The sequence below is a fragment of the Scardinius erythrophthalmus genome, assembly GCF_964197995.2.
Source record: "Scardinius erythrophthalmus genome assembly, chromosome: 3".
NCBI classification, from domain to species: domain Eukaryota; kingdom Metazoa; phylum Chordata; class Actinopteri; order Cypriniformes; family Leuciscidae; genus Scardinius; species Scardinius erythrophthalmus.
Genome location: NC_138223.1, coordinates 11,487,484 through 11,514,391, shown reverse-complemented (window position 1 = coordinate 11,514,391; position 26,908 = coordinate 11,487,484). Strand labels below are relative to the sequence as shown.

Below are 26,908 nucleotides of genomic sequence, written 5' to 3'. Positions count from 1 at the left end.
GGTTATTAATGTATTTGTACATCTAAATTATGGTAATTGATTACTGTAAATTTAACAGAATTTTAGGATGATGGGCGAGTAGATAGATAGAAAGATAGATAGATAAAGCTAAATCTTTTTTTTAAGAGGGGGGTGGTTAGTCTTCACATTTCATCTAAATAAAATTATCTGCTCAGCATTACAAAAAATGTCCATCTCTATTTTGTCTAAACCGAATATGCTGCTTTACTCTGCATTAGTAGCTAAATATGGGTAGCAAATGTTGTAAAATGTACACTTTAAGCATCCAAATAGTTTAAAGACACTGAAAACTATACTTAGTATACTAACAATTTACAGTGCAAGCACAATAGCGATGGAATATATTACAGATTCAATATATTCATTTTTCACACAGCAGTCAATAAAAAAAAGATAGGACATAAAAAATATACACTTTATTAAACATCTACTTTGGATCAGTACTGGACGACAATAACGGAATTATAATGGTGAACAGACAGTAATAACTTGACACTGAAAATTCATTTTCTCAGTACAGATTACTTAAAAGTACCATTTTAACAATCAGAAACAAGAATCAGCTGCTTATTCTATGTATAGTACGTTCCGCTTTCACAAAAATAAGCGTAAACTGATCTGAAACCACAGCTAAGTTCTAAGTCTTACTGTACAGATAAACTGGTAAACTTAAGGACCTTTTGCTTTTAAGCAACTGGGTTATGCAAAATATGTTAATGGCAATGCAGAAAGCAGAATCGTAAATAATACATATAACTTACTGAACTCTCAGCAGCTTTAACTCATTTCTATGGTTTACCGGACCGACAGTGTGAATGAAAGAGAATCAGGTTTGGAAAGGCACAGTATTACTCACAAAATTTTGACTCTCAGGATGTAGAACCTGAAGAAAACTCAATTTGATTTCACTTTTAATATAGGACTAACCTTAAGCACAGCCAAAAAAGCTTAAGGGAACACTGAGAGTTACCTTTAAAAAACAAAACAAATTTGAATTAAGTTAAACCAATTAAATGTATCCAAAGCGAAATGCTTCTATTTAATGATCCGATTCATCTTTTCTAAAAGTATGAGTAATTCATGTTTAAGAAACTAACCTTTCTTGGGCTTTGTAGCATATTCAATGAAGCAGCAGTACCTAACAGCGTAATTTAGTGCGGTGTAATCTGTCTCTGACCCCACCCCGAACACCATTTACAGGAAGTCATTCTGAATAGCTCATCATCCACTCAATATACGTCAGACAGCAGAGAGCTGGTCAAGGTTGTCTTGGGAACGACTGGCAAGGTGCGCCTCCAGTATCTCTCCAAACAGACCTCTCTTCAGCAGATTGTATGCCAATGGCAGCAGCTGACGTACCACTTTATTGAAATACTACCGAAAGAAGGAAAACAAGGCAATTGGTCAGTTGTCCAGCAAAACTCTATCATAAAAAAAACTGTCAGAAATGGCTATTAATGTGTCTGTAAAGTGCAAGGACACACCACCTGGAAGATGGCCTTGGATTGAAAGCAAAAAGCTATTGAAGGTAACAGCTATGCAGGTATTAAAAAAATTCTCTGGACACAAACACTGCATTTGTCTGCTAGGCTTAAAGGGTTAAATGTTTAATGTCACTCCAAACCCATAAGACTTCCAATCATCTTTAAAAAGCAAATGTAATTGAGATATTTCTGTCCCTCCATTGAGAGCTACGCAACTACCACTTTGACGCTTCAAAAAGTTTGATTGTAAAATGAATCCATATGAAGAGACATGTTTATAAAAGCTAAACGCCCTAATTGCGCTAAGGCCTAATCCTGGCTTAATCTTAGCACTGTCTGCAACCGGTCCCTGATGTGTGAGTTGATGACTGTTTATATGTGAATAAAAATTCAATCTGTTCATCATATAAAGCGATCGTGTCTCCTCAGAAAATTTGGACTAAACTGCTCAATTCACATAGATTAGTTTTACAATCTCTTTATGAACTTTTTAAAGTGTCAGCTGTGTAGCTGTCAATGGAGGGACAGAAAGCTCTCAGATTTCATCAAAAAGATCTTCATTTGTGTTCTGAAGATGAACGAAGGTCTTACAGGTTTGGAACGACATGAGGATGAGTAATTAATGACAGAATTTTCATTTTTAGGTGAACCATCCCTTTAATGCACTGTCCATATTGAAATGTAAATAAACTAATAAATAAATACATTTATTAAAGGGGTCATGAACAGTTTTTTTTACAATATATATATATATATATATTTTCTTTCTTCATTTCTTTTCAAGATTTTGCCATTACACGTGTGGAATTGCTTCGCGTCGTGACCGCATTACCACCTCGGGTGTGCATTATTTTTCTAATAATTCAACGGCCTGTCGTCAATTATTCCTTACTTATTTTCGATTATTAATTTGCATTATTTACCATTTTGAATAGATAAAACTGCGGTAGAACTAATAAAATATAATGCACAGACAACTGCAAAAAACACATGAAATACTTCAATGTAAATGTGAATAAATATAAACATGTGCACAGATTTAGGGTTGAACTTTTGATTGAATATTATTTGTGTGTGTGTTAATCTTACATGTGAGCCATAACAGAACAGATCTATCCCAAGCTCATAGCCCATGCCGTAATCACATTCATCATTGGCAAATTGAACAAAGGTGATCATTTCCTGAACGGGGGCGAAAGCTTTCATCCTCTCCTCGTCATCTTTGGCCTCCGCAATTGCTTTACAAATCTTCTTCAGACTTGCTACAGGTAAACAAAATGAAGAAGGTAAACTGAAGTCTTCTAATTGTTTTGTCTCCCATTACAAATTGTAATATTGATGTTGCATGATGCAATGAAACTGCAGCATTATTTCACAACCTGGCCATTGTAAAGACCCCGATATACATCACTTACCCCTACACGAAGAACAAAAAGAACTTCACCGTGAGTATATCGGGGCCTTTAGTCAACACTAAAATGCAAAATATCATTAAAATGGGTGAGAGAGATTTTCAGGTTTACCATCAGTTTCTGGCAATTCTCTATATCCAACATCATTTTTATCCACTGGAACCACAATTCCTGCTCCATGAAATGTCTTTGTGACTACCTGCAGAAAAATAAAAGATTGGAAATTTCTGTTATTAACAGTTGGACATTAAGGATTTAGTTTACCTAAAAATTTCGGTCATAAATTACTCACCATCATACCGTTCCAAACATGACTTTCGCTCATCTTCAAAACGAAAATGAAGATATTTTTGATGAAATCTGAGAGATTTCTGTCCCTCCACTGAAAGAATATTTAACCAAAACTCAGACTCTTCAAAACGTTCATTAAAAGATGGTAAATGAAGAAATCCATATGAATCGAGCGGCTTAATCCAAATCTTCTATTCATAAACACTGATTAGTGGACATACATAGAGCACTCAATAATATATCAAAGAATACTTCAATTAAACCACTCGATTAATATAGATTTATTTTACAATCTCTTTATGAACGTTTTGAACCGTCAGAATTGTGGGAGAATAGACTTTCAATGGATGGGCAGAAAGTCTCAGATAAGTAAAATATCTTAATTTTGCTTATGAAGACGAACAAAAGTCTTATGGGTTTGGAAAGACATGAGAGTGAGTAACTGATGAAAATTTTCATTTTTGGGCAAAGTCTCCCTTTAAAGGTCAAAACATGCCAGTTACAGGGTTTCTGCAGGGTTTGGTCAGTCAAATTTAAGACTTTTTAAGACCTTTTTATGACCATTATGATTGAAATTTATGACCTACACGAATTACGAAAAATTCATTAAAATTCCTTTAAAAAAATGTTTTTATTGACTTTCATTGAAAGTAACAAGATGTATTATTTAAATGCCTAAAGACAGCTCCAACGCCTTCTTGCAGTGTGCAATATGCTTGATACTGATTATTTGCAACGGGCTTGAGCCAACTAAACACACCATCTTTGAGCCATAGCTCGTTAAATGTACACTTTCCCATTGTGATAGACCAGGAGATTTCAGTTAAGGCTGGGCAATATGTCCAAAAACAATTATCACGATAATTGTTTTATATTAGTCAATATCGATAATTATCACGATAAATGTCAAATCTTTATTTCTTTCAAGTTCAAAGGCAGACTGTTGCTTCTAAGTGAAAGTTGTAGAAACCAGAGCGTTAATTGTGGTTTTAAACTAACTTTACTCTTTATTGTCAGAAAATATAATGACAAACAGGGGAGAGCGGGGCACAAAGTAACGCTTTTTGACTTTCTCAGTTTGTGTAAATCTACTTATGGTTCAGAGTATTTATTTTTTCCCACATTAATTTCCCACATGTCTAGTACAATTATGTGTTTTTGTTTTATTAATACAGTATATACTTTTTTCTTGATATACCCCGAAAGAATGGAAGTGAAATGTGACAACATGCCCCATAGGTGGGGTACATTGTAACATGTGTGGGGCACATTGTAACGTGACCATAAAACAGCTTAAATGTTATCTGATCTAATAAAAAAATATACAAAACAAACTAAAATATTTTCAAAATAAAATACAATTAAAAAACTTTTTCATATAAAATAATGGCAATTTTTAATAATTAAATATAACTCATTTTTGAGTTTTGACTACGAACACATGAAAACACAGCTACAACATAGTTCAAAACAAATAAATAATTAGTAATTTCTGAACATTGACTCTCAGTCTTTATTCACCCTTTTCTCACGTTTTCTCAATAAAATTAATAAAAGTATAGAATATAATAGCATATTTCTAATAGGGGCACATTGTAACGCAGTGTTACAACATGCCCCGCCTGCACAACTGGGATTTAAACCCTGCTAGTGTCTTCTGCTAGTTAGCGAAGCATTAAAGAACTATCTCAACTGTTAAATAACATCTTGGAGATTAAAATAATATCAGATTTGTCTAATTTTAAATAAACACAAAAAATAGAGATGAAAAATTAACTTAAGTTAGAAATTTACTTTTGCTATGGTTTAATAAATGTCTATGGATATCTTCCAAATTTTTTTTAATTTTGGCGCAATTTTTTCTCTATATAGTGTTGATATGGCAACTAGTAAATACACAAAGTTTCGTCATCCTAGCATGTGCGAAAGTATTTAAAACAAGCGTGTTACAACTAGCCCCGTGTTACGTTGTACCCCGCGCTCCCCCACTTGCTAAAACAGGTGAACATTTCACAAATCTGAGGTAGGACATTCAAACATTTGTCCTTAACAAAATAAATATCTTTATTGGGAAAATAATTACTTAGTTTCTGCATGTGCTAATAGGGGTCAAGTCTTGAAACAGGTTTGTGTTGCCTAACTTTGATGGCACGTATCTTCAGGAAATGTATGAAAAACAGTAGCCTAAATACATTATTAAATACTGTAAATATTCCATTAGTCCATTATTCCATTAAAATTCAATATGTATATCCCACATGGTGCAGTTAATTTTACTAGGCTAACGTTACAGTAAATCCATGGTAAATGATGGGAGATTGTAGACGGAAAAGCCTTTTGACTGTATCGTTGTGCAGAGTTTCTGCTGTTTGTCAGCGCGGTTTCATCTGCCTTTAAACTGGTTTAAATCACTGAGACACTTGTGTTCTTCGCTGAATTCAAGCACTTCTCACTGGATCTTGTGACCGAGACCGATCAGAGTAAACGCGTCTGCTCTATTGAGCTCACGTTGCGCTGCCGTTTGGACTTGGAGCCGAGCGGGTAAATGGTCCGTGTGGCGCGCGTTTCAAATGAGCGTTCCGCTTTTGGCGCATTTAACCTGTGCATTTAACATTATGCCGCCAGCGCATTTTCAGGGGGAAAAGGCAATGGTAGAACCAACGAATGTACGAGCATATCAATTTATGACGTGGCTAAATTAAATTTATGACCTTGTATGGAAAATCCGGACGTTTTTATGACTTTTTATGGCCTAAAATTCTTATTATTAAATTTAAGACGTTTTATGACTTTTTATGACTCCGCGGAAACCCTGCAGTTACCTCCACAAAAGTTTTACAGAGACAAATATGTGGTTCTGTCAAATCATTTTCTGCACATACCTTTCTCTCTCTTTGTTTCATTGCTTTAGTTTTCTGCTCCAGAGGCAAATCCAACCTCTCTGCCTCTCGCTTCAAATCTTCTTCCAACCTGTCCAAAGCAGCTTCGTTCTTCTGTTGTCCCCTCTCCTTTCTTTTCTTCTTCAAATACAGCCTAGGTTGGTGTGCCAAAAGAGAGATTGTGCAAACATAAATATGAAAAAATGCTAAACCCCATTTAAAATAAATAATTATTTTCTCATTTTAATTTTAATCTGATCAATTAATTTGTCACTCCAAAGGACAATTTAAAATAAACTTATGAAAAAAAATTCAATAAAAATGGGGAGAAAAAAAGAAAGCTTAAAAAGTTAAACCTAAAATGATGACAGCATCTATTTCAATTTTATACTGAAGACACTTACAGAACTGCTGCAAAGATGTTGTCCCCCATCTGTGTGATGGTACAGCCCTTCTTGGCTTCATTCTCCCCAATAAAAACAGGTAAAGCATCCGGTAGATCTCTGAACAGGGAGATAAGTACAGTTAGAGAATCACACAAACCTCATTATTATAAAAGCAAAAATTATATTTTAAAGTTAAAGAACCATGAATTTGTTGTTGCAGTTTGATGTGACAAAATTTGCTTTTGCAATAATCCTCACAACTATTATTTTACCCAATTACGAAAATACATGTCATTCACAGGCAGTGCTGGTTAATAACTGATTATATGTAATATGGATTACGTAATCATATTCCAAAAATTAAATACTTGTAATTCGATTTTATTACATGTTAAAATCAGAATCCAGTAACTATTATTGATTACTATTTATTGATTACATGACTACCAAATATTCACAAAATGTCAGTAAATTATTCAGAATTCATTGATTCTCCCTAATTCTTCTTTTTATTTTATTTTATATTTTCCTTTCTCAAAAGTTTTGTGCGACTATAACTACATGGAAAATTGAGAGTCTGCTTAGCAAACAAATAAAATATTTAATGTTTTTTTTTTAGTTCATGTTTTATTTTCATTTTAAAACCCTAGAATTGGGAAACCATGTCATAATGTAATGTTTAATCCAACAATGGAATAATTTTTCTCTCTTTTTGTATTTATCAATAAGGTACAAGATTATTTCTTGCTCAATATTAAACGTTCTGGGAAACACAGATTCCAGAAAATTCCCAAAAATCCTATTCAAATCAATGTATACAATAAACAAGCTAGGTCAAAAGTAATCTAAAAGTAATCAAAAAGTAATCCAATTATATTACCTTAAATGTGTAATGTAATAGATTACATTACTAACTACAATTCTTACCATGTAATTTGTATTCAGTAACGGACTACAATTGTGACCCGATCTGGCGAAATGAGTCGGAAGTCGCAACGTTCCATTTTAAGATATGGGCCGATTATGTGGAAAAACAATGAAAATAATAGATTTAAAAAAAATTTTTTTTTTGCTAAATCTCAAAGAACAGACATTCAAAAATAATCTCCTAAAGTTTCGTAGTCCAGATAATTGAGTAAAGGTATTTAAATGACTATTAAAGTTTACAAAGTTTTACTAAATTCGCTCGAAATGCTTTTCTCAAATCCTCTCGTCACCTCTGAGAATTTCCCGGGAATCCCCTCAAACTGTCTCTGCTCTCCAAATATGGTGTTTCACGTTGTATAGGACCAATCAAAAAGCTTAGAAATGTACACAAACGCTGATCATTTGTCAATGGGAAGCCCCGTTTCGACTGACCGGCACGCGATTGGTCCAGCCATTCTCCTGTCAGACTCGCAGCGCTCTGTGTAAACAAGCTAGCAGATCTCCTCAGAAAGATTAAATATTATTAATTTGAGAAATATCGCTGTCAAAAGAGAGCAAAGTCGCCAAAAAGTCGCCAAAAGCGTTGAACTCACTGGAGGCTTCTAACCTAAGCTCTGCTGCTGGTCATCAAGAGTGGCTAAGGCTATCAGTGATTGTTTTGGATCTGGAGACGTGTCATCCTCTGATGACAGCGACAGCGAAAGTGACAGCCCTGTGGTATTTATCGTGTATGGATGTGAGTGAGTGCAATTATTCTGTGAGTGTATTTATCTGCAAGGAGAATCCATTACAATGTGTTTGATTTATTTTAACCCAATATTTAACTGTTGGTATCTCCGTTATGAATATGTTACACTGTTATTGTCAACTAGCCTACACAAAGATATGATTGCATAGGCTAACATTATTTTTTCTCTGTTTCCTTGTCTCTCTCTCTCACACTCTCACACTCTCACACACACACACACACACACACACACACACACCCTCTCTCAAGGAAAACTGTAGCACCTCTGTTCAATCTTTCTGATTTTAGTAAATGTTTGTAAAAGTGCCTTTGAAATTATGTATTCAAATAAAAACTTTAAAAATAATTTGAGCTTCAGCATGGCATAATAGCATATATTAATGTCTTTGGTCAAATTAAGCTGTACAATAAATAGTTCATCCCTTTAAATGCAATGGATTTTGAAAGATATCAACAAAAAAACGGGCAAAAAACTTTAAAAGCGATTTTCTCAGGTTTACAGTTGGAAAAAGAGGGCAGACGACCATATTTCAAACCATTCAAGGTATGACTTTGACTAGGATATCATTTGAAAGCTTATGGTCTCCTCTTTCCATTAATACCAAAATCTCAATTTTGACATTTGGGTCACTGTGACTCATTTTGCTGGATCAGGTCACAATTTGTAAGCACTGTTCACAGGTAAATAGTCACCTGAAGTAGCCCATGTGGTGTTGGGTGTCTACGTTGCCCAGTATGATTGTCTGGAACTCTGGGGGATCATAAAAATGGCGCCAATGAAGATGAAAGTTGGGTTGAGAGGAAGATTTGTGTTTTTTGGACAGGATATCAAAAGGGCCAACTAGCTGAAGCCCAAGTGTTTCCTTTAGGGCATCTGTAAAGCACACAAAAACACATGCAACGATTAAACATCACTGCAACAATACATGTAAATCACATAACTGTAATAATATTCATTTTAATCAACATATTTTTAATCAATTTGAAGATGCATATACTCTAAAATATAAAGGTTCTTTATTAGCATTGATGGTTCCAAACAGAACCTTTAAATTCCATAGAACCTTTTGTACAAAATGTTCTTTATAGTGGGAAAAGATTCTTTAGAATTTTAAAATATTCATCACACTAAAATGGTTCTTTTATTGCATTGCTACAAAAAACCTTTTAGAACCTTTATTTTTAAGGGTGTATGATAATAGTGATGATACGGATGTAGAACCATCAATATAACGCAGATACCTTGTGGACAGTCAGCACGAAGATTCTTGCAAAATTCCCAAAACTGGAAAAAATCGTCAGGCATGCTTAGCTTGTACAATCTTTCCACTTCTTCTCTCATTTCTCCTGCAACAACAGTCTTCTCATCCCTTTGCCCTTCTTTTGGTTTTTTCACCTCGCCATTTGGTGTTTCTGTCTGGAACAGGCAACATTTGAATACTTTGTATTGGCAGAAATGATCATTTCAGTAATAAAATTATAAAAACTATAGGACGATAACTTTTCTATGAAGAAACACTCAGTCCAGTACAGAATAGTTAAGCTAAGAAAACACATGTGCAAGGTGCAGATTAATATTAATAGAGGTCATTACAATCGAAGGGACACTTTTAAATTGTCACAATAAACTAATGCCAGATGATGCATTGCATAACTTACATAAATTGCTTAGCAACTGATGTGATGATACTACTAACACATTATTTTGGGTCTTTGCAACAGACTGCAGCTAATGAACGCTGAAGACACGAACAGATTCACATAGTGATTACTTACATATTCACTAGCACTAACTATATGGATTGAATGTACAAACAAAATAACTTAAGTGTAACGTTAGTGGATGCTCAATCTATATGACTCACAATCTTTCACAAACGAAACGAGCACCCCATTAACTCTCAGAATAAACTCAGCGTAAAAGGATACCTGAACACTGTACTCTAACTAAGTTACTCGAAATGGTGAAGATTATATGAAGTACCTGTGGCGAAAACCTGGGTTTTCTTTTCCCGCGCCCCGCCATGCCTGCTGTTTTTTTCCCGCAGTCTCTCTCCTCAAAGCGCCGCTACAACCAGTAGTTCTGAACTTCTGAACATCCGGTAGAGATTTCAAAATAAAAGTAGTGACTGTTATCATGCGCATATATGTTTTTTTAAATTCCCTAATGAATAAGAAAAACTACTGAACATGCACAAACGGAAATTATGTTTTTGTCTATTTTTCTTTTTCATACAAGCGATTGTATTTTCGCACAACACGAGCAGGGTATTATTTATTCATTTGCAACAAAACGCTAATATGCTTGTTTATTTGAATAATTTGAATTATGATGACTAATGACATGCATGTCAGAAGTGAAACTGAAATTGAAGTTTCAAGACAATATTTTAAAATAACATCATGGCTACTATGAATTAGAGTTGTCAGCTGTATGACATGACCTCAGTTTGTATGAGCTTAATTTATATTAAAGTTTGACAAATATGTCTTTCTTAAGATTTAGACTAGAATTCAAATTTAGATTATATTATATTCACACATAATCATAACATGAACGTTCTGGGAACCACAAATCGTTAACTGGGAAACATGAAATAACAATAATACAATGTCAACAGAGAAGTAGGCCAATACAAATTAAAAAATATTTTTATTTATATTAAAAAAAATATATAATGCAATATAATCAGTAGTTTAAGTTTTTTGTTAATTCTATATTAATCCAGTTTTGGAAGTATTCCTGGACCACGTGCACATTATGCATGACGTGACACAGAAGGAGGTGACAGTGGGAGTTTAAAAGGATGAGAGACAGGCTTGTGGAGAGTAAATCTGTCAGTAAGTCAGATTCTTGGTTCACAGCAGGAATAATAATGTTCTGCAGAGCGGCTTGGCAAAGACTTGCACCTCTGGCACGCAAATCCCTCACTCCTTTACTCAGCAATGGTAAGAAAACATCCGTTTACAATGGGTACATCATCCAATCCATATCGAATACCAGCCTACACTTCACAATCTAAAAGAGAGTTGTTACAAAATATGCATAAACTATAAAATATGAAGTTGAAAATTTGAAAAAGTCATCGTACCTTTTAAGGGTGTGTGTGTGTGTGTGTGTGTGTGTGTGTGTGTGTGTGTGCGCGTGTGTCAGTGGTTTACGACTTTTACCCCAATCCAGAACATTGAGTTCTGATGTTTGTGTTATGTAACAAATGAGATATGCTCATAAAATTCAAGTATGCCTAAAATATAAAAAATACAACTTCATGTCTGTTTATAGGGATTTCATAAATCATATCAAAATATGACTTCCTTCAAATATTCCAAAGTTTTATCTGTTTATTGTAGTGTTTTTTCTTCTTTGATTTATCGGTTTGTATGAGCCTACAATGTTTAGAATATTATTTGTTCTGTTGTGCTTATTTTTATGATTTGTATTGTAATGCAATGTTTTATATGGTATCATTAATATTTAGGCTATTGCACATATTTACATAATGATTTGTAAGAACATGGGAATGAATATATTATTTGTGCAGCACCCTGCATTCCAAAGGAAATCAACCCAAACTGGAAACTCCCATTTTAATTGCTGCTTTTCTTTATTAAACACTTTAAATGAAATTACAGATGTAGAAATATGAGTTAAGATATAGAGATTGTTGTGATAAGTTAAATGATATGAAATGTTTACAGTGAGTTCAAGACTTTTTTTTTAATGGACAATGTTTCATTTCAAAATGTTTGAGTTTGTTTTTAATGCAGAGTTTTCCATAACAGATAACAGCGACATAAACCCTCTCCTGCTCCAGTGCATCTGTGGGAAATAGCTGGGTTTGATCTGTTTAAATTTAATTTCCTGTCAAAGGATTCACTCAGTTTGAACTGCATGCGCCTTCATTATTGTTTTCAAATATAAAGATCTTCTGGCCACTTTAACTTTGAGGGGCCGGGCTAATCGGGTTTTCTGCTGACTCAGCATTTTGTGCATGATTTAACTTTTGTATTCACAAAATCTGTTCAGGGATTTCCTAAAACCACCCAAATATTTGAAGAGGGCCCTATGCAGGGCTCTCTGCCAAAATGAATTTGCCTAGGGTTCTGCACGTTGACATGCCTGCCGTCTCCACCCCAATGGGGTTAAATTTATACCAGTGTTTATGTATACAGCTTTCACTGTTTTCAGAGAGCATGACTGCACACATTGTCCTGGACACCTGCTGGTCTACCTTCACCTTAACAGTGTGTTGACGCAGCCGTAAATGAGATTAAATGAGGCACAGGACACCTTGGTGCAGACAGACACCTTATTATTGCAGTCGTTCCTGAAATTCATGCTTCGTTCTATTGGACTTAATGGAACTATTTAAAGTCCAGATCTTGGATCTGGATTTTGTGACACTGTAGTTTTGCACAGACGCTGCATGTCCGCTGCATGTGCTCCTGTGGGATTAAATGTTGCTCTAGAGAGAGGCTAGGAGGGGCAGTTTTACAGTGGGACATTGTGTTCCCTTCTGCTGCTTCACTGCAGCTACACAGAGGATGTGTGTTTGCCTAAATGAATGCACAAACACAAAAGCCCGAAACGCATGCTTGCTGTATCAGGTTTGCCTGGTCCCCTGTAACTTTGCAAGCTACTTAAAATTTCCACTCATCAAACTCATCCACTTAAGTTGATAAGTGACGCAAACAGTGCATCAGTGCCCGCCGCCTTGTTCAGCAGCACCGGTTCCAGAAGTATTTTTTCTGTTCTTTTTTTCCCATAGGGATTTTAAAGAGTTAGCTGCAATATGAACCAAAACAATCAGCTACACAGTGAATCACAATACAACAAACTTTGATTTGAAGCAAAAAGGTTTTTGTAATCGGACAAAAAGACAAAGGTAGCCTACAAGACTTAACTTCATAAGGGCAACATGGCGATTACATTACATTCTATCATACTACACAGATTCATAGACCTTATGCGCCAGAGAAACGAGGGCACCGCCATCTTTAGAATATTGTCTTTGAACTTCCGTTTTTGCAGTCGCTCTGTATATTTGAAATTTCTATGGGATTTCTGTCCAGGAGTCATGGCCGTAGCCAGCTATGAGGTCACCGAGGTCCGGACCTCGGTCATTTTTTTATATTCAAAAATAAAATTTCAAGCTCTCTGAATGATTAATTAGCCGTTTAAACCGCGTCATATGTGTGTTTGCAATTTATGTCGCTGCGAGAAGGTAGATCAGTGAACGGGGCTTGAGAGCGTGTTGTGAGCATAGACTGTAAAAAATGCGGCAGAGCGCTTTATGTCACTTTATTATAATTTATAAATAAAGCGCAAAAGAAACTACAAGCATGATGCAACAGCATCGTAGTTGATGTCAATTTGAAAGTCATGAAATGACCAAAAAGTGCCAATAAACTTTTTTTTCTTTTACATTTCCGATAATGGCGCGTATAATTTGCACTAAGTGCCTGTCTTTTTAGCAAAAAAGGCACCCACAACTAAATAGCTACAGTTGCACGGGTCGTTGGGCGTGCGTGAGGTGCTTGAAACTAAGTAGCTTTTGACGCGTTCGACTCGAGTTCGAATTAGAGGATGACACGGGAGTGGATTTTCACTCCTGTCCCGTCCCACTCCCATAGAAAGAAATCTTGTCCCGTCCCACTCCCAGACCAAAGTTTTAAAAACAATCCCATCCCATCCCGCTCCTGGTAAATTGACTCCCACTCCCATCCCGCTCCTGTTTAAACTGACTCCCGCTCCTGTACCGCTCCCATATATTTTTTTCTTCAATTAGTGTTTAGTTAATACATAATTTGATTTAATCTGCTCTCCATACTGTTTTAGACCAGCTGCTGAGCCCGTTTCTAGATTTTCTCCAGAAAATGTAAGACAGCAAATAAAAGAAAAACAGTACATAGTTCACACCATGTCTACAATAGTTTAATAAACCCAAACAGCACATAAAGCTGCCTTTTTCTCATTTATTGTTGAGTAAACAATACATTTATAGTTTACATTTATAGTTTTTTTTAATTACATGTTAACGATTTTCATCAATTATGCTCTTGCATAATGAGTCCAATTATGGGTATAAATTCAATAAATATTATTCCTGTCAATAGAAATCTGATGTAAATCTATGAGAATCTATCAATATTTCTCAAAATCTGCACATTTTTGAGCTAAAGCCCTGAGGGACGTTATTTTGTGTATCGCTGTCATGACGACAGCACGGGAGGTTTTTTTGTGAATGAAAGCGGCTGACGCGCATAATTCATATTAAAGGTATCGACGCATTTTTTTCATTTCATAACTCCTGACACAAATTAAGAAATAACTGTCACTATAAGTTTCTCAGAATACAATAGTGGTCAAATACTGAAACTTGAGTATTATATCTTTTTAATGATGTAGCCTATAGTTTGTCAATGTATAACATTAAATCTGATAGTAACTTTGAACTAAATAAATAAAATAAAAAAAACGCTTCAGTGCGCCGACGCACTGGTGAGGCTTAACAGGTTAAAAGGAAACTACAAAATGGTGCATTTACTTTTTTTTTTTTTTTGTCGTCTTTGCTATTGGTTGATTCCCGCTCCCGTCTGCTCCCGTTAACCATTTATCCTGTACCGTCCAAATCCCGTGATTAATAGCAAAGATGACTCCCATCCTGCAGGAATCCCACGGGAATCCCGTGACCCGTGGGATTCCCGAAAAAATGTCAGCCTCTAGTTCGAATCCGCCTTTTGCCGAACTCGCTCTTCTCCCTCTTCTCCCTTTTCCCAATACACATGAGATGTAAAATGTATAGCCTAACATAAAGGTCTCTAGCGTTATATTTTGCCAACGAACTAATATCGAAACCGTGATATGGTTTTGTGCTTTATAAAACAGCACAAGACTTTAAGTATCCTATATAGGCATTATGTTTGTGCTGCGTGATTTAAAGAAAAGTGCGCACTTTGCTCACGCGATCAAAGGGTTTATTTCTTGCAAGTGAAGACATTAGGACAAAAGTATTGTAATTTTCCTATAGTGTAATGTAAAATATACTTTTGAAATATTCATTTTCATTTATTAGGCTATATGGATTTTATGTCATAGGAATAATTATAGAAATCATTATTATATTATTATACTAATTGTTTGGCATACTAAAACACCAGTTATAATGTAATGTAGACTGAAACTCCATATCATAACTAAAAAATATGTTTGAGCCCCCTTTAATGTCCAGGTACAAGTCAATGTTTTTTATTTGTGCACAGTTCATGGGTTGAAGCCCGTTGAAGCTCTTAATTTTGAGCTCTCAAAGAGCACCAGATTGATGCATTTAACCTTAAAATGTACAAAATTTTCTTGCGGGGGAGCATGCCCCCGAACCCCCCTAGAGGGACAGAGGTTTACCCAACATAGTTTTACAAAATCCTATATGGGAAAGATCTATCATTTATGAACTTTACTCCAGCATAGTACAACAAAGTTCCTTTTAAGTCAGTAAACTAAAACTCTTAATGCAAAATTAAAATGTCCTTGGACAAACTATACATTAGGCCTGCCTAAGGGGGGGCCTACAAGACATTGATTGTGCCCAGGGGCCTCTGAATTCTTAATCCGGCCCTGCACCTCACCTCGGACCTCACTAATTTTCAAACCCTGGTTACGGCCTTGCCAGGAGTAATTCGATTTTGAAGTGGATTTACTTATAAAGTTAACGAGAAAGTTATCATGAGGATTGTAATGTTTAAGCAGATGTCTTAACAAATGTCAGTAGACTGGGAAGATTTTAAAACGAGCCGTTCATTCATAAATACGCAAGATCGCTGTGAAAATACAGACCGGAAGTCAAAAGACAACGAGCGCAGCGCTGAAAAGAGGCGGGGCTACATAACTATGAATGCACTTTTCTTAGCAGTTGTAAAGTAATTACTTATTCAAAATAAGTATTATCAAGAGAGTATGTGATTTCGGATGCAGCCATTGACCCAGATACTAATTCACAGTGCTTCAAAGTTGGTCCCAACTTTTGGTTCACATTGACTTAAAAAAAAAAAAAAAAACAATAATGCGGGCTGAGACAAATATCATGTATATAGGTCAACCTCATTGATCACAGTTTGTCTGTCTTTAAAGTTATCATTCAAAATCAGTTTTCCTATGAAAAAAATGAAAATTAGTTTTTACTTTCAGAACCCCACTGTTGCACTCTTTTGTTCCACAAATGATTGAAATGACATCACAACTGAGGGACAGTATACATTTTTTAACAATTTATATAAATACATTTTTACATAATAAATATTGAAATGGTTTGATACTCAGTACTCAGTCTCATGTTGATAATTTAGAGGCTGTAGAAATATAACACAGTAGGCTTTCTAGGGGTAATAATAATAAAACATTGTAATGGATTTTCATATTTTAACATTTGATTGATGGATGGTGAAGGAAAACAGATTCAGCTAGCCTCAAAAATGCTTCATACGTTTTTATGTGATGCGTTTTTCTCTTTATCTTTCAATAGCTGTATTCCCTATACGACAGATGTCCTTCGGGCTTCCGGCGTCCGGGACAAACATGGCTTACATGTTGATTGGTGGAAGCTCACTTACTGCTGCTCTGGTTTATGTATGCATTTTTACTTCTTTCATCCTGTTTTAGAAAACTTTGGAAGTGTTAATAATAATAATAATAATAGCATCCATTTATGCTTTTTCACCCCCTTTTCCTCCTACAGGCTTATAAGACAATAAACTCTGACAGTGCAAGATATAATGAAAGAATCGCTCAACTCGAGGCCAGACCAAAAAGTAAGATTTTTAATTATGTATTTTTTTTTTTTTTTTGCTGTAGTGGTTTTGTTTTTGCTGATGTATACCTGTTTTCAGTTTGCCTGTTAGTTAATCTTTCATCATCAGTAAAGCGGAATAATTTACACAGACAGTTGGGATTAGATTCCCATTCAGAGTTCTTTATTCCTGGCTTCACTGAATTGATGGGTGCTGCGAGTCAGGCCTGTTCTGGTATGTGTGTGTTTCTGCAGTTCCTCAGGCGTGATCCTCTTTCTGCAGTTACCCAGCAGCCAACTAAGCTAGCTACATTTAGAGCAGATTTCACTTGTTTACTTCTCTTGCTTGCGTGCTGTTAACCACCTTACTTTTTGTTCTCCCATTAGGTGAGGAAGGTGAGTATAAATATAGCCTGTCTTAACAGCATGTCTGTTTTTTTTTTAAATGCACTCAGTCAGTAGTCAATAACAACTTTTCTATAAATTTTGGTCTTTCTTCTTTTACTTTTTTTTTGCCTGCAGCAACAGGTTTCACATATCTCACAAGCACTTTCCAAAATTAGTTGCAAAACTTGTTTTGGCATTAGCAAACAGTTTAAGTTAAGGCACTTTAAAGTAAGCATGATTGATGACACTAAAGTGAACTTAGAGCTTAGTAAAATGCTTTTATATTATTATATTAACTCAAAACTTTTGGGTCAATACATGTTTACTTTTATTCAGCAAAGATGCAATACATTGATCAAAAGTGACACTAAAGACGTAAAAAATAGCGATAACAAATAATTTCTAGTTCAAATAAATTATGTTCTTTTGAACTTTCTATTCATCAAAGAATCCTGGAATTTTTTTGAAGGATTGTGTAACACTGAAGACTAATAAATGCTAAATATTCAGCTTTGTGATCACAGGAATAAATTGCATTTTAAAATATATTAAAATAGAAAACAATCATTTTAAATTGTAATAATATTTCACAATATTACTATGTTTAATATACAATACAGTTTTTTTGTTTTGTTTTTTAAATAAATGCAGCCTTGGTGAGCTTAAGAGACTTTTTTTTTCATTGACCCCAAACTTTCGAACGGTAATATGTTCAACATAAATCTGATTTCATGATATCACTTATAATAGCCGTTTATTAGCCGAATAGTTCACCGAAAATGTTATTCCAAGCCCATATAATTGTATAGAATCTTATATTCTTACTTGAATGAATATAATAAAATCATATAGCTCATTTTACTTTATTATACATATAACTTCTTTGTATTTTGTCACATTGTATGTCTTCAGAAACAATTAGAATAGAGCGCATTAGTTGTATACTACTTTTTTCATTATTTTATGGTACTTCTGTGTCCTTCATGGAGCTTGAAAGATCCATTTCCCATTCATTGCAATTGAATAGAAAAGACTGACCACCACCGTCTTCATACTTTCTTCCTTTTATTTTGATCCATGGAAGAAAGAAAATAAATACTGCAAAATTTACATTTTTGGGTGAACCAATCCTTCATCTTGCATTTATTTGTTTGATGTTTGCTTGGTGATGGGTCTGCATTATCTTGAGCCAATCAAGCATCCATGCAGGTTCTTTATAATCAAATCAAAACCTATTCTGAGGTATTTGGCAAGTATGGTTCACTTTAATCTCCCAATAAAGTTTCTAATGCTAACTCTAAGAGTTTAGACTCAAAGTGGGTTGAGCCTGCTGCTAATCTTAATGAATGGTTTCCGCTGTGCATCGTCCTGTTCTCGTAATCTCTAATGTTGTTCTATTAAAGGTATATTTCACCAAAAAAATGTCGATTCTTCAAGTTGTTCCAAACCTGTTTTTTTTTCTTCTGCTGAACACAAAAGAAGATACTTTTAAGAATATTTGTAACCAAACAGTTGATGGAACCCATTGACTTCCACAGTATGAAAAATAAAAAATAAATAAAAATAATATATACTACTGAAGTCAATGTGGCCCATCAACTCTTTGGTTACTGTCATTCTGCAAAATATATTCTTTTGTGTTCATCAGAAGAAAGCAATTCATACAGGTTTGAAACAACTTGAGAGTGAGTAAATGATGACAGAATTTTTGGGTGAACTATCCCTTTAATGACAGATGGAATTAATGAAAAACCTTTTGAAGCTAACCCTCTTCATTTAGTATAAGAACACTTTTGCTAAGTCTGCTTTATCTTCTTAATCACAATTGATCATGGATTTTCTTTGGATCATTTTGCCTTTTAATGTATTCCAAGTAGGAGCAGTGGCCACCTTGGCCGCAGTAGAAGAAGCAGCTGCGATTGTGGAAACCGCAGTTGCTGAGAACACCAGTATTGTAGTTGAGGCCACAGCAGCAGAACTCGTCGTAGAAGTGGTTGATGCGGAGGCTGAAGAGATCCCAGAACATGTGGATGCAGCAATGGAGGTTGAGGCAGAAACCGCCATTGCACAGGCAGTAGCAGCCGCGGCCGAGGAACCAACTGCACCTGTTGTTGAGGATGTTGCCGCTGAGACTGCGACTCCTATTGCAGAGGCAACTGGTGAGGCATCTTCTGTTGAGGAAGCAGCCTGAATACTGAGCAGTCTAGATGTAAACCCCGATGTGAATCTTCCCAACCCCACTTGGAACGCTCCATTAAGTTGTAGAGACTCCCTCTGTTGTGCTCCTTTTATCCGATTGTCCTCTGAGCAGAAAGAAGTGTCCTTTTTCAACTTGTGAGAGGGTTCTAATCCCACATTTACGGTGAGGAGGAGAGGTTGAGGCTGTACAAAAACCATTTACTTAAATTGCAAGTGGCCTTTTTATTATTCCAGTCTGTGTTTTGACACTTGAAAATTTTATATGTATATCACATCTGTGTTTTTAACCTCACCTCCTTCACAACCAGTGGTTGTGCCTGCTATAATACTTGTGTTGCCATGCATGACATACCCTCACTCATGCGTGTGCAGGGAGACATTTGTCTTAAATAACTCATATTGACAAGGTTGTTGTTGTTGTTTTTTGACGACGAAAACATGCGAAAATTTTTTCAGTTGTGATTCATTCAGATTCCAGTCCAGTTGATAGTTTTGAATTGAGTAAAATATACATGCATATACATACATACATACATACATACATACATACATACATACATACATACATACATACATATATATATATATATATATATATATATATATATATATATATATATACACATATAAAATATATACTTTTTTTTTTACACTTACACTTACAGTGTATATTGTATGTATGTGTATATAAATTACATGTGTATATAAACACACTTAATTTCCCAGAAAACCTTTACCGACTTTCTGTGGGGCGTGGCCAAATTTTAAACGTGTCTGACCTACTTTGAAGTCTTTCTATACATGCATTCCAAACCACCATGGTCTTATAAGCAATTCTGTCTTCAAGGGAGATCTTTTATGTTTTATCCTTGTTTTTCCACATGTGAATACTGACTTCTCTCAGCTTTTGGGATGGAAGCAAACCCCTGTGCCTATTACCGAACAGTTAATCATCTCTGTGAATATCTCTTAACCCTCTGGTGCTTATCTACTATTTTGTATTTTTAGCTGATTTTATGGTACTAAATTATGTTTATGCAGTAGTTATAAATAATCCATGTATTCACTTTTTGAGAATAGACCTGAAAATAAAATTTCCAATTTAAACCATCACAAATCTTGAATGCTTTGAAGCACAGACTTAAGTTTGGTCTCTTTTTAAAGAAGACACTTGGCAGATTATTGCTGAAGTGAAAAAGTAAAAAAAAAATGTTTACGTTTATTGTTATGAAAAATGCTATATATATTTTCCAAAACATGTTTTACTCTAAAACTGTGAGAAAATCAAGGCCAGAAATCTAAACAAATTGTGTTCCAAATTTGAGGTTTTGTTTGGGTGCAGTACCAAACACTTCCACTAGATAAAATTAATTTCCCATGTGGTCATTTTTGTATTCCGCAAGGAATACAAGTGTGACTTTTTTTTTTTTCTTCTCAGGACCATTTAACCTTTTTGAATCGTGTGTGTGTGTGTCTGCGTGTTCACATAGGAAGTGCCAAAACATTACCACATTTCCTCATACCATTCTGATGCAGTAAAAAATTAAAAAAAAAAAAAAACAAACGTAAAACTTTCAGTCAATAATGACTGAAGAGCACCAGAGGGTTAAAATGTGAAATATCATAAGGAAACATTGTTCCAGTGTCACTTACACGTCATAATACTTGACGCTAGAGACATTTGCTCTTATTCTCAATGCTGTTTTTGGAAATTAGGCTCAACCAACTCAGAATTTATGTTGACTGTAGTTTTTAAAATTGACAAAATATTTGTATTCCCTAAATAAAGTGCTTAAAAAATATTATTAATTTTGGAGTCTGAATTCAGTGCCATTATTCCATGCATTTTTTTTATCCCTTTAAATAAAATAAAATAATGAACAAATCATAATACTTTTTTCTATGCTGTAATTTACATTATATTTTGTATTTCTGTATGTTGTGTACATTAGTAGAATAGCTCCTATTGTGTTTTCAATCAGGATGCTTTGCTTATAGTTTAGAACATCTGCATGCTTTACATTTTTTCACAGTCCTGTAAATACAGATTAAACCCACTTCCTCATTTTGGCAAATGCATCCCGATTGTTCCTCCTAAAGACTACTGTATGCATACTTGACACAAATGTTTTCAAAATGGCTTGATTATAATGACTTTATTCGATGACGCTTTAGGCATCTCTTACATTTAATCTGGGTCAATCTCTTTTATGTGTGTTGATTATTTAATCATCTTAGAGATTTATGCCACTTATGGCGTTTTAAGGAGATTTCCTACCACCTTTAAATCCAGCTTTGAAGATTGCACAATCTTTCCATTCATGTGTGTGCTCTTCAGCCAAAAGCACTCAGCTGCCCCCTGCTGCTCTGGGTTAAACTATATATTGTAGAAATATTGTATAGCCACCTGCAAACAAAATTCAAGGACTTGAACATGAGGACATATTAGATATAAATTTTAAAATAAATCGTTAAACACATGTTTCCATCCAAATGAAATATTCTGAGAAACTGTCAAATGGAAGATCTAATGAGCTTGATATAGCAAAACCTTGTGTGGGAAGATTTTGACCTCACTTTTGTAACGTTTTCCATGTTATTTTACTGTAATATAATCTAATAATATAATACCCTCATTAACTTGTTATTGTAGGGTTTTTACAAGTTTTTAAGTTAGGTTAAGAACATACAAGCCTTCAGAAGTCTTAAAAATTTTAATACTTACCTTGAATCAACCAACGAATCGGGAAAAAAAACATTGAAAATTTATTTATTTTTAAATACATGTCACTGTTTAAATTGCTTATGTTCCTCTTTTGTAAGTCGCTCTAAAAAAAGTTTCCGCTGAATGCATAAATGTAAATCAGTGCTATTTTATAATAAATGATATACAGATTTTGTAAATACTTGAATTTGATTCAATTATTATATATTTTTTTGTTTTAAATTTTGTTTAAATTTTGTGTTTTTATAAAAAAAATATATATATTCTTGTTATAATATGTCTAGTTTTTATTAGGTTTTAGTTTTAAGTTTTAGTTTTTTGTACATTTTTGTACAAACACACACACATAGATATATATATTTATGGTTTTAGTTTTAGTTACTGATGATAAGCCTGATGTATACATTCCAAAGGATTCTTCAGAATTTCCCTCAAATTCAGACAAAAATAAAATAGTCCAGATTCAACTTGATGCCTACTTATTGCATATTTACCTATATATTTCTGTTATAAACTAATCTTGTTGCAGTTATCCCGATGTCTGATCTACTGAGCGCTGTGAAAATCCTGGCTGGATCTACAGGGGAGATTGCAGCTGCTTCAGTTGGAGATCAGCACCTGGTGGCCACACTGAGGTTGGCTGAAGACAACAATTCTGTGGAGATCCTCAATGGGCTGGAGGTTGTTGAGGCCTCAGCAGAAGTGCCTGATGAAGCTGAGGTTGAGGAGCCCGTGATCGATAGATCCAATCTGAAAACAGAAGGAGGAGAACTGGAGGAACTGCCTTCAGAGCTTCAGGCAGTAGAAGAAACTATTGAAGTGGGAGATGAACATGTCAAGTCTGAGGCAGACAGCCCTGTTGAGGCTGAAATGAATGCTGAAAGCCCTGCTTCAACAGAGGAGGCCTCTGTTACAGAGATGGAGAGTATTTTGGAATGGGAAGAGCCATTGAGTCCTGAGGTGGTGTTGTCAGAAGATGATACCATCTCTGGACCTGCAGAGGTGACGTCAGAGACGGTCAAGGCAGTAGGTCAACAAACAGAGGAAGATAAAACATTATGCCATGGGCCAGCTGCGACAGAAACAGAACATTCAGACCTCACAGCGCCACCAACAGACCTGGAGGAAGCACTACAGGCCACAACAGAGGCTGCAGAAGAACTTGCTGAGGAAATTATGCTGGATTCTGTGGAGGAAGCTAAACCAGTTAAAGCATCAGAGGAAGGTAATAAAATTATATTACCTGAATGACTCTCTTTAGACCAGGTTGTTACCCAAACAAGTATTCTGATGTAGCAATCCAGATTCCACACATACTGGACATCAGTTTTGGACATTCAGTCATCGTGTACTTCTTTTTCCACAGCTGTTGAAAGTGGAAATGTTACGATGACCATGGCACAAGCCTGACGTGAATGTTGCACAGAACCGGCGACAAAGCAAGCAAGTGAAACCCACAGAATATGTAACATGGAATACATTATGTTGAAGTTAAAGGAATAGTTCACTTAAAAATGAAAATTCTGTCATCATTTACTCACCCTCAAGTTGTTCCAAACCTGAATGAATTTCTTTCTTCTGCTGAACACAAAGGAAGATATTTTTGAAGAATGTCTGTAACCAAACAGTTGATGGACCCCATTAACTTCCATAGACCCATATGGAAGTCAATGGGGTCCATCATCTGCCTGGTTACCGACATTCTTCTAAATATCTTCCTTTGTGTTCAGCAGAAGAAAGAAATTCATTCAGGTTTGAACAACTTGAGGGTGAGTAAATGATGACAGTATTTTCATTTTTAAGTGAACTATTCCTTTAACATGCAGTGCTGTAAAAATCATGAAAAAACGTACTTGTTGTTACAACTTACAAATTACTTGTTGTAAGGGTGTGAGATCGATGACCCCTCCAGATTATTTTTTCTCTTGATTATAGATGGCTCGAAATTTCATCTCAACACATAGTAAATGCCTATGCTCTTCTTAATTTTGCCATTTCATCTGAATATCAATATTTGTGAGATTTAGTCAGTCAAAACAGTTTTGAAGTTATCTAATTTTGTGTCTCTGGAGCTCTGTGACTCTGTGTGATATTATATGAATATCAAAAGTTTTTATGTTTTTTGTTAATGAGAGATTTTTGTGGACACAATAATGTTTTTAGATTTTTGGAGTAAAAAAATACTGTTTTAAAAAGAAAAGATCAAATCAGAGCCTCAGAATTAAGGTTCCAAGTGGCATGTCATTAAACGTATCATTAGTTTTAATTTAATTTAAGACTTGCTGAAATGAATTGGATTATTATTCAATAATGAGTTAATTGAGTTAGATGTATATTTCAGTCATCTTCACTATTCATTAAAGGGATAGTTCACCCAAAAATGAAAATTCTGTCAGTAATTACTCACCCTCATGTTGTTCCAACCCCGTAAGACCTTCGTTCATCTTCGGAACACAATTTAAGATATTTTTGATTAAATCTGAGCGCTGTCTCACTCCTCCATAGACTTCTAAGGGACTGAAACTTGCTGGCCCAGAAAAGTTATTAAAGAGATCGTTAATATATTCCAAGTGACCACAGTGGCTTAATCTTAAGTTTATAAAGCGACGAGAATACTTTTTGTGCGCTAAAACAAACAAAAATAACGACTTTATTCCACTATTCATTTCCTTCTCTCTGGGCCTCAAGTGAGTTAACGTAGTGTTTTTGCGCAGTGCGTCTGTGTTGCACGTCACCACATAGGCTCACTATTGGCCGACGGCCCGACGCTGGTCATGTGTGTGACGCGCTGTGCAAAAACACTACGTTAACTCACTTGAGGCCCAGAGAGAAGGAAATGAAAAGTGGAATAAAGTCGTTATTTTTGTTTGTTTTTGCGCACAAAAAGTATTCTCGTCGCTTTATAAACTTAAGATTAAGCCACTGTGGTCACTTGGACTATAATCACGATCTCTTTAATAACTTTTCTGGGCCAGCAAGTTTCAGTCCCTTAGAAGTCTATGGAGGTGTGAGACAGCGCTCAGATTTAATCAAAAATATCTTAAATTGTGTTCCGAAGATGAACGAAGGTCTTACGGGGTTGGAACAACATGAGGGTGAGTAATTACTGACAGAATTTTCATTTTTGGGTGAACTATCCCTTTAAAGCCTGTAGGCTAATTGAGTTAATTCAATGAATTCAATTTAAATTCATAGTGTTGCTATTACACTCTCAGAAAAAAAGGTCCAAAACTGTCACTGCGGCGGTACCTTTTCAAAAGGTACACCTTTATACCTAAAGAGTGCATATAAGTCCCTCATAGGTACATATTGGTACCAAACGTGGACATATTAGTACCTAAATGGTACATATTAGAACCATTTTGAAGGGTACTGTCCCAGTGACAGCTTTTGTACCTTTTTTTCTGAGTGTATCTTCATTATCTTCAATTAAAATTATGTTCAATTAAATATGTATATTAGTCATAGAATAAAGTACCTTTCAAATTAATCTCTTTTATGGGATTCTTATTTGGTTATTCAATTATTCAACTAAATTGTCAAAACTATTTTAAATAGAATAGTTGATTTAGAAATAAAAATGTTATTATAAAATAAATATGCACAGTTCCTCTGGCTTACCTATAAGCAAATATATACTTTCAAAATACAATATTTCATACAGATTTGCTTGTTCAATGAGTCTGAAGTCATGTTTTCTTTTCTCTCTTTTTCAGATAATCAGTGCTGTATTTGTCACATCCACTCCCATATTTCACCGCCAGAGGTTCTCATAAGCTTGTGTTGTTCCTCCTTTCGTTTCTCGAATCAATGTATTTTGGAAAACTGATTAAAACTTTTCAAATATTGACAGCTGTGATACAGTGTATACTTCATCGTTGTATAATTATTATATGCAGTTTTTATAAATATTAGACTTGTCTCTTTGAAATAAAGAACAGGCATATATCTACTCGATCTATCTTTCAATCATTCACTGTACAGTGGTGAAATAATGAAAAGATAAACAAATACAGACATTCAATGATCACACAACATCACTGCTGGAAACATAATTTAAAACCATATATTTTCAATTAACATTTTTTTTAAATAGACTATTATGTGAATGTTCTGTATAGCTACACCTAATGATATAAATCACCTTTCCCCACATAAAATATCTTCATATGAATTATAGCCTAATGTAGAATACCAATCAAATTTTGGTTTTGTCAGTATTAAGTTACATCAGAAGTCAAACAGCAGAGGGCGCTACATATATTTAGGTTATATGTTGTTTCAGTTGTAGACCATACATTTATGTTTTTCTCCTATGATGATTATAGGCTATTAATTTTGCCTACAACATCCCCTAGTAACATCTGCATTTTACCAGTTTCTGACAAAATGGCAAAATGTGGAATCATTACGTTTGAAGTGTTTCACTATTGCTTTAGAATGTATGGCAGTCTGTTCCTTTTTTAAATTCCCATTTACAGTGACTTTTACTTTCGTTTTCCGGTCCAAATATAGGCCTACATTTATTCTACAGGTTTGAGGGTTTTATTACCATAAAAACGTTCCTGTTTTATTAGTATTATTTTACCAAATTGTGAAAGGGATGTCTACTTTTCCTTTTGAAGCTTAACTCTAATAAAATACTTTATTGGCTTGGTTACGTTTA

At 34.9% G+C, this 26,908-nt stretch overlaps 2 protein-coding genes across 3 annotated transcripts; one reads left to right on the top strand and one right to left on the bottom strand.

Annotated features, from left to right (window-relative positions):
* Nucleotides 1–324: 324 nt before the first annotated feature.
* On the bottom strand, nucleotides 325–10,255 carry hpf1 (histone PARylation factor 1). 2 transcript variants are annotated; one of them, XM_081360386.1, is made up of 8 exons: nucleotides 10,133–10,255; nucleotides 9,391–9,565; nucleotides 8,842–9,022; nucleotides 6,492–6,590; nucleotides 6,091–6,241; nucleotides 3,029–3,116; nucleotides 2,595–2,767; nucleotides 325–1,395 (listed from the first exon to the last, which is right to left on the bottom strand). In XM_081360386.1, exons 1-8 carry the CDS (start codon nucleotides 10,172–10,174, stop codon nucleotides 1,261–1,263), a joined length of 1,044 nt encoding a protein of 347 aa, XP_081216512.1. In that variant the 5' UTR covers nucleotides 10,175–10,255; the 3' UTR covers nucleotides 325–1,260. The 2 variants fall into 2 exon arrangements, with proteins under 2 accessions (XP_081216512.1, XP_081216513.1); XM_081360387.1 differs by lacking the exon at nucleotides 10,133–10,255 and adding an exon at nucleotides 9,808–10,096 and having other exon boundaries at nucleotides 419–1,395.
* Nucleotides 10,256–10,893: 638 nt separating this feature from the next.
* Nucleotides 10,894–26,193, top strand: mgarpb (mitochondria localized glutamic acid rich protein b). The gene is made up of 7 exons (XM_081361304.1): nucleotides 10,894–11,097; nucleotides 16,668–16,771; nucleotides 16,881–16,953; nucleotides 19,193–19,477; nucleotides 22,772–23,467; nucleotides 23,609–23,685; nucleotides 25,959–26,193. The coding sequence occupies exons 1-6, from the start codon at nucleotides 10,956–10,958 to the stop codon at nucleotides 23,650–23,652; spliced, it is 1,344 nt and encodes a 447-aa protein (XP_081217430.1). The 5' UTR covers nucleotides 10,894–10,955; the 3' UTR covers nucleotides 23,653–23,685; nucleotides 25,959–26,193.
* The last annotated feature ends 715 nt before the right edge of the window (nucleotides 26,194–26,908 follow it).

What these genes read in the sequence shown, in the direction of transcription:
- mgarpb (XM_081361304.1), top strand. Translation starts at nt 10,956, where the DNA reads ATGAGAGACAGGCTTGTGGAGAGTAAATCTGTCAGTAAGTCAGATTCT. An exon ending in TTACTGCTGCTCTGGTTTAT is followed by an intron (nt 16,772 to 16,880) that starts GTATGCATTTTT and finishes TTCCTCCTACAG; the next exon opens with GCTTATAAGACAATAAACTC. An exon ending in TCCTATTGCAGAGGCAACTG is followed by an intron (nt 19,478 to 22,771) that starts GTGAGGCATCTT and finishes ATCTTGTTGCAG; the next exon opens with TTATCCCGATGTCTGATCTA.
- hpf1 (XM_081360386.1), bottom strand. Translation starts at nt 10,174, where the DNA reads ATGGCGGGGCGCGGGAAAAGAAAACCCAGGTTTTCGCCACAG. An exon ending in TCGTGCTGACTGTCCACAAG is followed by an intron (nt 9,023 to 9,390) that starts GTATCTGCGTTA and finishes TGTGCTTTACAG; the next exon opens with ATGCCCTAAAGGAAACACTT. An exon ending in TGAAACAAAGAGAGAGAAAG is followed by an intron (nt 3,117 to 6,090) that starts GTATGTGCAGAA and finishes ATTTTTCTGCAG; the next exon opens with GTAGTCACAAAGACATTTCA.